Source organism: Phoenix dactylifera, chromosome 1, assembly GCF_051530095.1.
Source record: "Phoenix dactylifera cultivar Ajwa chromosome 1, Ajwa_hap1_PhDact_Kaust_v1.1, whole genome shotgun sequence".
Classification (NCBI taxonomy): Eukaryota; Viridiplantae; Streptophyta; class Magnoliopsida; order Arecales; family Arecaceae; genus Phoenix; species Phoenix dactylifera.
The window spans coordinates 51,182,435-51,195,634 of record NC_143190.1 but is presented as its reverse complement, the minus strand read 5'-3'; the positions used below and the strand labels follow the sequence as shown (position 1 = coordinate 51,195,634).

Sequence of the window (13,200 nt, the reverse complement as noted above, 5' to 3'; positions counted from 1 at the left end):
GACCAATACTGTAGCTGTAGCTGTACATGAGTTGTACACGAAAACCATCTTCCCTTATAAAAGGAGGGCTATAGCTGTTCTTCAAGTAATAAGAACAGAAGTTTACTTTCCTCCTTTCTCCACATCTCTTCTCCTTCTAACAAAACTTTTGCGTATTTCTACTCGTGAACATGGGTCGATAGATTGAACCATATTAATATTATGTGATCTTTTTTTATCTGTTTTTTCTTCTTATTTCATCATTTTCCCCCATCGCAGTAGGGTTCCTATAGAATGTCCATTTAATCCTTTATCAGAAATAAGATGCCTTGCACCATCAAAATATGATTCTGGAAGAGAGATTGTCGATGTGAATGGATACTCCAACTTGAATAAAGGATTTGACAGAGAAGCTTTCCTTGCAACGGTGACCTAATGATGGGAACCTAAGATTACCAAAACAGGCATGGCATGATTAAACCCTACATTGCATGGGTCTCAATACAACACTATTCTCGCATATTCTATCATGGGTCTCAATACAACACTATTCTCATATATTCTATCATTTTAAATTTGTCAAAAATAGTTTCTCACTCAACCTTTCCATCCTTTTCGGCCTTGCCGAGTTGCCGTCCCCCTTCATCTCTCTAATCCATGGGCTCTTAAGCTTCCACATAAAATGCCTTCTTCCTTGCATACATTGACCAAAGCCTACATGGTCATGAATCTTTTGTTGATATTCAATTTGTTTAACTATTCCGAAAATTTTTTTTAAAAAAAAGCCAAGCATGGGATTCAAACTAATCACGAGTCAAAATCTCGAATATTATAGCACAAACTTCCTTGTGATTCTTGGGCCTTCACCAATGATCCCATATTGTCATGTGTCCTTCAGTTCTATTTATGCTTTCGATTACCAGACGAGGCGGTTTCAAAGTCGTCCAAAGATTTCCAAGTCCAAGCTGGCCCAACGAGTCGGTTGGGTTCGGGTTAAGCGGTCAACAACGACCTGGTTCCGATCCGATCCTTTTTTTTTTTTTTTGGTTAAAACGGGTATTTCATACTATACGGGTATGGTACGAATATACTCAACAAAATTTGCAAACAAAAGGTTCTGGAATGCACCGGGCTAGTCATCCTCACCAATCTATAGGATGCCTCCTGAGTGGCTCGTAACATACACCACCACTCAGTCCATCGCCCCGTTAGCCTCATGATATACATGCATAGCCTGAAAAATAATCCTGTTTCTCACCATCAATCATATCTCATGGAGCAAAAAATGAACTTCTCCATCGCTATGAGGGCTCTTCCGGCTCTAGCTGATCACTGTGGCCGAATTGTCCTTCAGAAAGATGAAACTTATTTGAAGTATATGTCGCGCATACCATAATTCTATCTAAGCCGCCTGTAGCTTTGCTTGTAGGATCGAAATGTCGAAGATCTGGCAATCCCTACTGCTACCATGCAGGAGCTCGGACTCCCAATGACAAACTCTGCCCCTCTCCTAATGACTGAGCCATCAAAATTGTTTCGGCCGCTACGTTCCGAAGTCGGAGAGACATCAATCCATTCGCGTCGGTTATGCTCTGCCGTGCTCTTCTACGACGACGGGAATGGCCGCGGTTCTTCAGAGCTCCACCTCATCCGGCTTCGTGTCCCCTCGTCTCTCAACACCTCGAAGCACATTCTTCGGCCTCTCGAACACCAAACCTCTCTCCTTTTGGATTTCGCTTAGCCGGAGGAGCAGCAGCAGCGTTAGAAGGTTGGTTTCCAAAACCCTCTCGGCCAAGTACATCCGAGAAGATTATCTCGTGGTATCTCTACATACCCATCTCCTTTCTCTCCTCTGTTTCCACTCTTACTTCCTTTCTTACTGTTATTCTCTGGGTTTTGGCGAGTGTTGGGTTGGGGGTGGAGAGTAGAAGAAGGTGTCGGCGAAGGACGTGCAGGAGCTTGTGAGTGGGGAGAGGAGCGTTCCGCTCATCGTAGGTTTCTATGTTACTTGGTGTGGGCCGTATATTATAATGGTCCAGCAGCTCGAAATGGTGCATCTTTCTCTCCTTAATCTTCCTTTCCCCTCCTCTTGTTAGTTCTTTTTCGATATCGTGTCATGGAATATAGACAGTTTAACATACCAGTTCTTTTATTTTCCATTCGTGTCTCTTTTGCAAAAAGATGGATCCTTTAGAAGCAGAGATCTAAAATCAAACTTTTTTTTAATTATATGAGATGAAAGATGGCAGGAATCCCATCCAGATGAAAGAAAGTCATATTTGTGGGAAAGAAGTTCATTTTTTTTTGAATTTCCAATGCTTCATAATACGGTAACCGAATGGTGAAAAAATGTGAAGTTCGGGTATAAGTTGTTGGTGATTAGAGCAGTTGTTTTGGAGGCACATTTTGACACGGAGTAAATGGAGATTTTGGTCAAACTTCATAATGCATGCCAACTGTTTGATTTTTGGTTTGTCTATCATTTTGTGCTTGATCTTACATTTGAAAGAAAAATATATTTCAAATGAACGATTGAGATCATGGAAACTGCTCTGGCTCCTTGGTTACAGTTGACGGATGCATTTTCTGATTCACTGTGCTGGAAAGTGTTTATATCTGGGGAACGTGGCATTGCTTTTACTAAGTGCAATTTGCAAGCAGTATAAGAGGCATTTTCTTTTCCTTGTTAAGAAGCATGAGATCTCAGTATCTGAACTAACAAAACTTGTAAGTAGTTGCAATTTGGAATCGGTGCATTGGAACAATGTTTTCAAGAGACTTTTACTCACCACATTATTGTATGTTCATAGTAGATATTGTTTGAGTAAAGACATTTAGTCATAAAACGATGTATGAGGAAAAAGAATCCAAAGACAAGTACCCATTAGGTAAGTCTAGGATAATTAATCTAAAATCAGTTACTTAGGAAGAATTCTTTCCTATCAAAGCTAATAGTTATTCAGATGCAACTCGTGTCTCATAACACGAAACCAACCGTAACTTTTTTAATCTGTTATTTTAGCTTCGTTATAGAAAAATAATTGAAGAAAATTGAAGTAACAACATTGGTTCATAAACTGCTAAGTCAAATTGATAACATTTCAAAAATCTAATATGTTTGAATGAAAATAAATCATTTTTCCAGGATTTACACAATTGAATAGACTCTGTGTAGAACAGACGACACAGAGAATACAAAACTAGGAGCAAATGTCATTCAAAGTGCCATTACAACAGTGATCAGTATTTTTGACATCAAAACATATTAAGCACCCCAAAAAATTCTACTAATAGTATTTCCAGGCACTCTTGTTGCATGTAACATAGGTTAGGAATTCTGGAACTTTCATTGATTGGTGAATTGGTGGATCCATTTGGAACTCTGTTAGAAATATTACCAGAATGAAACTTCTTTCTTCTACTTCAAATACTTCACATTAACCTTAGTTTTTTTTTTTTTTTTTTTTTTTTTTTTTTTTTTTTTTGGCTAAAGCGGGCGATTCATACATTAACCTTAGTTTGAAACTGAAAAAAATCATTCGCTTAATAAGTTGTGAGAAAGATTCACCATGGACAAAGAAATGCACTATTTGTATTATATCAAGCAATACATGGAGTCACTCCTGATAGAAAATAGGGAATGCACGTTCTTTTGTTGTTCAATAATTTAATCAAGCCATTCTCCTAAAGGGTCATGAAGACGATCCACAATATCATCTTTCTTTCCGTTCATCTTTGTGAAATGTGCTGATGGTACCAAGCTTTCTACCCTTTGCCACTTTGAGGAATCTTTGAGGATATATGCAGTATTATGTTTCACTTCTTCAGTTATGGGGATTTTGATCTGTCTCCATGAAAGCTTTTCCTTGTTCAAGATTTCATCTAGCTCCTTTTTGCAGGATGTTGTTTCCTTCATTCATTTTTGAGTTAGAAAATTGATTCTGTGTTTTGTTGATTTAAACTAGGACTCTAGGCATCTTTGCTATACAATATTTGCTTCCTTTCTAAGAAACAGAGTTCAAGCAATGGTTGTGTCAGTCACAAACTCAAACCCATCATGGATAGACGTACTATTTTGCCACCATCTAAGCACACTGGATGTTCAGCCACGTATTTTCAAAAGAAAGGAATTTTGCCTCTCTGACTTTAAGTCATATGCAGGACTCGTGACTCATGAATAGAAATCTGTTAAGAGATTGCCGAGGACAGTGTGTGGGATTCCCAAACTCCAGAGACAGACTTTGTCTTATTGGCTAACAAGAAGAAGCTCTGTAGTTGGATAAGCTAGAGTATCGAAGTCCAAAGAGAGAGAGAAATGGGGGGCGGTGCTAGAGGGAGAGAGAGTTCAATGATGATGGCCACCTTTCTGATAACCTCATAAAAAAATGTCCCTCTTTTGTCTCACATGTATTTTCCTTTATCTCTAGTAATTGAAGTCCTTGGCCAAAAGCACTGGGAAGAAAACTAAGAAAAACACCAACCCTTTTAACTGACAAAAGAATCAAAGGATTATGAAGCTTCATATAGAAAGGCACTTTAGCTTTTTTAAAAATTATTCTTAGTGAACTTTAACAACTAATTTCATGTACTAAAGTATGGAAGTTTAACACTTTCCTAGTCAAAATAAAATTTGAAATATCATAAAACCTTCAATTTATTATAAATTCCTAAATTGGGAATCTTAATGCCGCTAGGGGGAATCCTATGAACTATTTCTATTTGCAGAAGGAATCCTATACATTGGGGGGAAAAGGAAATTCATAGGTGGAGAACTCTTTTATGAAGGACATCTACATTGATTCCTAAAACACTCCCAGGGTGGTACAAAAATCATAGAATGGTTGATTCAATGTTGATGTTGCTGTAAGAGTGACGTAGGAGAAGCGGGTTGAGGCGAGCACGTCGCCTTCGATGAAGGATGGAAGAGGAAAAGCAAGCACGTTGCTTTCTTGTGATTACACCAAAAGAAAATTTGTGGAACAATTTTATTACTGAAAACTTCGATGAATCCAATACAAAGGAGTGGGGCCTTTATATAATAAGGGCGAGCCACAAAGACAAGAAAAATAAAGCAAAATTTTAGGGCAATAATTCTAAAAATGCTGAAAAGATTCAATGGATTGGTTGAAGCAAAATTTTAGGACAATAATTTTAAAAAATGTTGAAAAGATTTAATGAGTTGGTTGGCCTTTCTGTCTTTGGCTGGATTTTCCAAACTAGATGCGGCTAAGATTGCGGGTAGGAGCTTTGGAGTGGACACCTTAGTTGGCCTTTCCTTCTTTGGCTGGATTTTTCAAATTAGGTGCGGTTGAGATCGCGGGTAGGAGCTTTGGAGTGGACGCCTTGGTTGGCCTTTCCTCCTTTGGCTGGATTTTTCAAATTAGGTGCGGCTGAGATCGTGGTAGGAGATTTGGAGTGGATGCCTGCGTCAGGGCCTCCCTCCTGTGAAGAACTCGACCTCAAGTTCAATTGAGTGATGTTTGATCCTTGGTACTCGTATAAGTCCTTCACATTAAATGTTCGGAAGATATGCAAATCATCAGGAAGGTCCACGATGTAGGCGTTGTCGTTGATTTTGCAAAGAACTTTGCAGGGTCCAATCTTCTTTAGCTTTATCTTGTTGTAGGTGCCTATTGGAAAGCGTTCTTTTCGTAGGTGTGCTATGACGAGATCACCTTCATTAAAAGTTTTGATTCGTCGATGCTGATCTACGTCGTGCTTGTATTTGGCATTTACCTCCTCAATCTTTTCCTTTACCTCGGAGTGCATGGAGGAGAGTTTTTCAATCATGTGGTCAACAGAGACGTTCATCCCTAGGAGCTTTGAGAGGAAAACCAAATCGAGAGTATGACTCGGCACGCGACCGTACACAATCTCAAAAAGAGTCTTCCTGGTCGATCTGTTGAGCATGTTGTTGTATGCGAACTCTACTTGGGCTAGTGCTTGGTCTCACTGCTTTGGTCTCTCTCCTGCAATACAACGGAGGATATTGTTACCTAGGGTTCGGTTGGTTACCATCGTTTAACCGTCCGTCTGCGGGTGGCACGTGCTAGTGTACTGGATGGTGGTGTTGAGTCGTTGCCATAGTGTCCAGCTTCTGTCCTTCTTGGGGGTCAGCAGTGCTGGTACCGCGCAAGGGCTCATGCTTTTGCGAACTAGTTCCTTGCGGATCAAATTCTTTATCTGGTTCTGCAAGATCTCGTGCTCCTTGGGGCTTATCTGGTGGTGTCGAAGGTTTGGGAGGCTAGCACTGGGTATGAGATCGATTTGGTGTTGAATGTCTCGCATGAGAGGAATCCGTTAGGTAACTCCTCGGGCATGATGTCCTTGAAGTCTTGGAGTAGGGGGTGCACATCTTTTGGAAACTCCACCCGTTTGGCCTCCTCTTCTTTAATCACAAGGGTATAGATTTTTTCAGTGTCTTTCAGATCACTTTCAAAATTATTAGTAACTAGGAAGGATCGTCCCTCTACTCGAAAAGGCTTGGGACGAGTTTCTTCTCGTATAGGTCCAAGGACAATCTTATGCTTATTTTTGGTGAAGGCAAAAGTATTGTCTCGACCCCTATGGATAGTGTTTACATCGAACTGCCAAGGTCTGCCTAGTAGAATATGGCAGACGTTCATATCCACTATATCACATAATATCTCTCATCTTCATAATATTTTCCAATAGAAAAGAGAACTCTATAGTGCAAGGTTACCTTGATTTCACTAATGTCTTTAAGCCACCCGATTTTGTAGGGTGTCGGGTGTGTCTCTGTAGGGAGTTGGAGTATCTCCACCATGTACTTGGAAGCAATGTTTTCACTACTTCCGCCGTCGATGATGAGGGCGCATACCTTCTGATTGACGGTGCATCTAGTTCGGAAGATGCGATGCCGCTGGGAGTCAAGTTTCTGGCATGGTGCGTACATCAATCGTTGCACCGCGGGGAGAGAGCTTCCCCCTCATCCTCGTAGGTGATGGCCTCGTCATCGTAGCCCTCCTTGTTTAATGCATCGTCATGTTCCTCGTTAATGTCGTCGGCTTCAGCGAGATTGGTCATCGCCGAGCTACTATTGGTATAGTGTCCAATCCCAACCATGGTGCACGTAAGCTTAGAAAAGCAGGACAAAGCCGGTGGTTAGGCAGACGCCCCATTGTTCGTGGTGTTGCAATGAATCCAATGGATCATCCGCGTTCAGTTCGGGCATCATTCCCGACGATGCCCTTCACTTCACTTACCTTACAGAGGAGTTAGTTCGGTCAATCGCGATTTTTTGCTCCGCGCATTGGAGGAACTCGGATTTCATCACAGGTGAATATCTTGGATCAAGGAATGCCCCTGACGTTTTCGAGGTCCGGGTGCTCAACTTGACTTTAGAAGTAGCTCGTTTTGGGCATTGGTTGGATAGGTGTCCTGGTTGATTGCACCGGTAGCATTTGGTTCCTCGTGATGGAGCATACGGGTTGGTGGAAGGAACCTGTGTTGCGTTGTTTCCTTCGGTTGACTTGAATTGGTGATTGCCAGCCTCCTTGTTCACAACGGGTGAGGCCTCTCGAAGAGGAGCCTTTTCTTTGTTTGGGGTGAGCTCGCTTGTTAAAGTGGTTGGGGCAAGGTCCGCCGTACCGGTACCGGTCGGCGGACCGGTGGCGTCCCGGACCGGTACGAAACCGATCCCGTATCGGTCCTTACCGGTGGCGTACCGATCCGAACCGGTGGCGTACCGGTCCGAACCGGTCCGAACCGGTCCCGTACCGGTCCCGTACTGGTTCTTCAACAATAAATTACCGGTACCGGATTTCACGCTGATCCGGTACCGGTCTCAGGCCGGACCGGTACATACCGGCCCGTACCGGCCGATACGGACCGGTACGGCAAACCATGGGTTGGGGCGCCTCATCCGTAGGCGGGGCCCTTTTGAGTAGCCCGCTTCAACTGCTTTTCGGCCATTGTAGCTAGTTGGACCGCGTCGTGGAGACTGTAGACCAGTTGGAGGTAGACCCTATCATGGATAGGAAGTCGGAGTCCCTCGAACCGAGCAACTTGTTGCGCTTCTGTCTCCTCCAAGTTGTTGCGAGCAGAGAGCCTGTAGAAGTCGGCGGTGTAGTCATTGACGGACCATGATCCTTGTCGGCAATTTTGATATTGCTGGAAAAGGATTTGATCATAGTCAAGGGGAAGGAATTGGGCTTGCAGCATCTTCTTCATTCGTGGCCAGGAATGTATGGGTCCTTTGCCTTATCGCGTACGGAAGATTTGTAGTTGCTCTCACCATATCGAAGCGCCTCCTTTAAGCTTGTAAGCTACAAGCTTGACCTTTTTTTCGTCCGGGGTCTCCATGTGGTCGAAGAAGCGTTTGACCTTCGCGAGCCAATCAAGAGAGTCCTCGATGTGTAGATGGCCATTGAAGGGTAGGAGATCTACCTTCATGCGGTAGTCCCTCTCATTGCGGCCTCCATAGCGGTCACCACCTCCGTACGGGTTGCTGCCACCATAGCAGTTGGTTCCACCCCCGAAGCGGTTTTCACCACTGTAGGGATTGTGTAGGGGTTCCTTATCGCTAGAGGAGTTGTCGTAGGGTGTGCGCGGAGGAGGACGAGCTGTGGGCCTAGGGCGAAGTAGGCCAAGAGGAGGAAGGGAAGGTTCGTCTCGTTCTCTGCATCCAACATTAGGAGTTGGATCCTCGTGACGAACTTGCCTTCTGGCATTAGGAGCAAGTGCTAGAGTAGAGCCGTCATCATGGTTTTGGGCAAGTCCAAGGGCTTGGGTTATCATCACCAAAGCTTTTTGGATCTTTTCTAAATCTTGTTGCATCTTTCGTTGACCCGCACCAAGGGTTTCAACAGCTAGCACTCCAGGAGCACCGTCCGCGGAGTTGGAGCCCCCAATCCGTTGGTGGCACCGGCCATTGGAGGAAGAGTGCCTTGCTCTGATACCACTTGATGTAGGAGAAGCGGGTCGAGGCGAGCACATCGCCTTCGATGAAGGATGGAAGAGGAAGAGCAAGCACGTTGCTCTCTTGTGATCACATCAAAAGAAAATTTGTGAAACAATTTTATTACTCAAAACATTAATGAATTCAATATAAGGAAGTGGGGCCTTTATATAATAAGGGCGAGCCATACATAAGTAGAAAGACAAAGAAAATAAAGCAAAATTTTAGGGCAATAATTCTAAAAATGTTGAAAAGATTCAATGTGTTGGCTGCAGCAAAATTTTAGGGCAATAATTCTAAAAAAATGCTGAAAAGATTCAATGGGTTGGTTGGCCTTTCCATCTTTGGCTGGATTCTCCAAACTACGTGTGGCCGAGATCACGGGTAGGAGATTTGGAGAGGACGCCTTGGTTGGCCTCCTCTTCTTTGGCTGGATTCTCCAAACTAGGTGCGGCTGAGATCGCAGGTAGGAGATTTGGAGTAGACGCCTTGGTTGGCCTTCCTCTTTTGGCTGGATTCTCCAAACTAGGTGCGACTGAGATCGTGATAGGAGATTTGGAGTGGACGCCTGCGTCAAAGAGGCAAACTATCTTCCTGCAATAATATGTTTCATTCAATACACAATTCTTCTTGTTCTTTTACTCAAACTGGAGAGCATGAGCAAAGCAATTCGTACGGCTGACAGCCTTTGTCTAATTGCTGTCCTTTCTCCTTCTCTTCATGGTTGGGTTAAGTGGGAAGCGAGAACTTTCATGGTGCTTTTTCCAGTATAATCTTGCTCTTGTTCAATCATTGGTGCTTGAAAGATATGGCTGCTACAAGTTTTAAATAGATGAACAAATAGTTCTACCATGTGGAAAAACAGCTGACCGCCTATCTCTTCCTTTCTCTTCTGAATTATGTTTTTCCCTCTCTTTGGTTCTTCTAGGAGTAGATAAAAGGGAATGTAGAAATATCATATGACCTCCCATGAGCTAGTGTAGCATGGTAATATTCTCCTCTGGCTAGATCCTAGCTGCTGGAATCTTTTACCTTGGGTGCCACACCTACTTCAGAATCTCTTTGCAATCTTCTTCTTGCACATATTTCATATTCAGAAATTAAACAAGCACAAAACATCAGATATCCTGACTTCCCATATTTTATTTCACTAATGCTACTAAACACTGGCATTATTTTGCGATCTTAGTGAGGAGCCTTTTCTGATTTATTGACAGAAGAAGTGCAATATGTAAATGATATGCCCGAATCCATACTTCATCTTGTCAGCATTTCCTTATCTACAGATGGAAATTATTCAAGATATGATGGCTAGCATTAAAAATTCTATATGAATGTCGCTTCTTTCTTACTTCTTAATAAAATATACTTATTTGATGAGATATGGAATATTGTTAGCTTTATTTATTTCTTAGTTGCACTTGTACTTCTGCAAGTAAGACATGCATATGTGTTTCAATAGATGCTTTCATTGTTGTCCTTGTTGCTGTTGATGTTTCTTATTATTGTTGTTTTTGATTGATGTTGCTGTCAATTGATGATGATTTTAGTTGTTGGGTAAACCGAGCTGAATCCTTTATATGGAAAAAAGTCAGAGAGAAAAAATTATCAACCATCCGCAAACCTGTATAGGCTGTCAATGGGCCGGGCTGGCCTGAGCAGCCTGAAGACCTGACCTTGAAAAAACCAGGATCAGGCTGGAAATTTAGGTCAAAAGTCCAATTTAGCCAATTTTTAGCAAGCCTGGTTAATTTTGGCCTGCCCCAGGTTGGGGCTTTGACAGAAAAATGAATAGGGGCCTCTTTCGAGCCCTTCCCAGCCCAAAAGTTTACTGGTTCACGTTGGGCTGGGGCCTGGTACCCTTAGGCCAGGCTTGGGTCTCAAGTTTATAACCTGTGTTTGTTTCGGGTCTAGGCCCGACCCTACCCATTGACACGCTGAAATCAGTATCTTGTATTGAAGATGCTGCATCTGCTGTGAGTTTTATCTCACTCTTGTTCCTGCTCATGCACATTCTCCATTATGCTTCAACTCCTTCATTAGTCACTCACCAGCGTTAGTTATACTCAGACTTTGTATTATGTTGTCTTATTTCAGTCAGCTACTAGGTTCTTTAAAATTTAACCACCATGTCAGTTTGCTTAGACAATTCTGCAGTATAGTTGCTTTCGAGCTTTCTCTGGAGCACCACTTTCCAATTTTCACACGCACTTGACCCCCACTGCTACTGATGCAAGTTACCCACTTCCAAGATACAAATCTTCGATTTAGGAAAGGTTCGATGGTGAAATATCCAAACAACTGCTGAATGCTGATTATGCCCATAACGAGATCCATAATGCCACTCTTGATGAGCCATTTTTCATGCTACTCTTCCAAGTGAGTAAATTTCATCCCAATTTTCTATGTTCTTCTGGTGAGCGGGTGTGTAAATGTGCATATTCACGAATGCAAGCGTATTCCTGTACCAGTAATGTTCTTTTTAGCAAGTACACCACATTTGTAAAACATTAGAAAGTTTCGCTTTCTGTGTCATTTTAGCATTCTACATCTGTGGATATAAATTTTTGGATGAGTCATTTGCACTGATATCATGGTTTCTGTCTTCAGCAAGCATTCTGAAGCTGTCATTCAGTTCTTATTGCACGCTGAGAGGTGTTTTACAAACATCTGCTGGAAACAATACGAGCAGGCTTTTTCTATTAGTTTTAACATTTCTTCATATATACCCAATTCTCTGCATTATGTGCGCATTGCTCAATATTAGCTTGACCAGCTGGCTACTGGAACTTCTTTTTGAAAAAAAGCTTGCTGTTGGTACTGCATCTCTATCAGTTTGACAGCACAAACTAACTTTTGGGTCTTCTAATGTGTTGGACATTAGGAACACTTCACGATGCTCTTGACACTTCATACCATCAAATCATCATGCCATCATCCTGACGTGCTTACTTTTGGCACTTCCGTGTGCAAGCTATTAAGTCTAACATAACAGTTTGCAATCATTTTATTAAATTTTATGAACTTGAGGAGCATAGATTTAGCTGATTTCATTAAATTAAGCATATATGTGGCAATTTTTCTTCTAAGATGAGCACAATTTCATAGAGAATTTAATATGAAATTCTTATGGGCTGATATCCACAGCGACTATTTTGCAGCTTGCTGTGGAGTATGAGAGCAATGCACTGTTTGTCAAGGTGGACACTGATGATGAATATGAATTTGCACGAGCAGGTATACAATAGCGGCCTGTGAAAATGATAAAATTTTCATCCAGAGACTCTTGAATCTTAGCATCTTCTTACTATATACTGCCCTTCTTATTTTTTCAAAATATGAACTGTAACAGGTTCGGGGACTACCAACATTGTATTTTATCAGCCGAGATCCAAACAAGGATGCAATTCGAACTGAGGGGCTTCTCCCATCAGAGATGATTAAAAACATCATTGATAATGAAATGCGAGAAGAATATCTTGAAGGCTTGTTGGTGTTGTAGCTGTTTTCACCTTGGAGTTGTATGATGGTCATCTCTGCTTAAAGATCATTTTCATGCTATTGTGGTGATACAGTAGGTGCAACTCCAGAACTACTTTTATGACCTAAGGTGACCTGGCATCCTCAATATATGTAGTAGAGATTAATAAGCCTGTTCTTTTAGTGATTTTTTTCCCTCGAACTACAGTCAGGTGAAATGGTAAATAAAAAAATGTGGTGAAACCAGCTACAGCTTAGAAGACTATTAGTGCTATGAGATTCTGTAATGGCTCAATCGATGAAGAAAGCCATGGTAATGGACAAAGATACAGGATGCGGCTTTTGTCCTTTGACTAGAGCATTGTGCATGTTCTGTTGTATTTAACTGTTTTTTTATTGGTTTATTCTTGAAGATTCGAAACAGCTGATGTACATCCCAACTAAGATGAGAGACAATAATTTCTATATAATGCCGATCCAGGCTTGACCATGATAGTCCTTTAGATTTTAAATCTGTGAAACTCAACACTGTTGTCTAATTTTATGCCGTCTCTGAGATCTGTTTAGCACATAGTTCGCCGTACTGGCTCGAACCGGACGGTAGCTACGATACCAAGCGTACCGAAGATGATTTACAATTCTGATACCAGTTGCCTAATTCAAGGTTTGCCGCAAAGAAAAAGAGGGACTGTACTTTCTTTTTTTCTCTTTTGGATAAAGAAAAGAAGACCGGAGCTTTGGAGGATTCTCCACTAAGGAAATCAAAAACCACTTTGACGACAACATCTTTCTCTGGCTCCAATGAGCATCTGAAATGGGGA

General features: G+C 41.9%; 1 protein-coding gene across 7 annotated transcripts; it reads left to right on the top strand.

Moving 5' to 3' along the window:
- Positions 1-1,326: 1,326 nt before the first annotated feature.
- LOC103722352 (thioredoxin-like protein CITRX, chloroplastic) lies at positions 1,327-12,869 on the top strand. Of its 7 annotated transcripts, XR_015969379.2 has the most exons (5): positions 1,365-1,799; positions 1,908-2,030; positions 12,061-12,136; positions 12,252-12,509; positions 12,588-12,869. XR_015969379.2 is itself a non-coding variant. In XM_088705643.2 (4 exons), exons 1-4 carry the CDS (start codon positions 1,599-1,601, stop codon positions 12,314-12,316), a joined length of 465 nt encoding a protein of 154 aa, XP_088561769.2. In that variant the 5' UTR covers positions 1,365-1,598; the 3' UTR covers positions 12,317-12,869. The 7 variants fall into 7 exon arrangements, 2 of the variants coding, with proteins under 2 accessions (XP_088561769.2, XP_089781346.1); XR_003388581.4 differs by having other exon boundaries at positions 1,327-1,799; positions 1,884-2,030; positions 12,252-12,869; XR_015969383.2 differs by having other exon boundaries at positions 1,329-1,747; positions 1,884-2,030; positions 12,252-12,869.
- Positions 12,870-13,200: the final 331 nt, after the last annotated feature.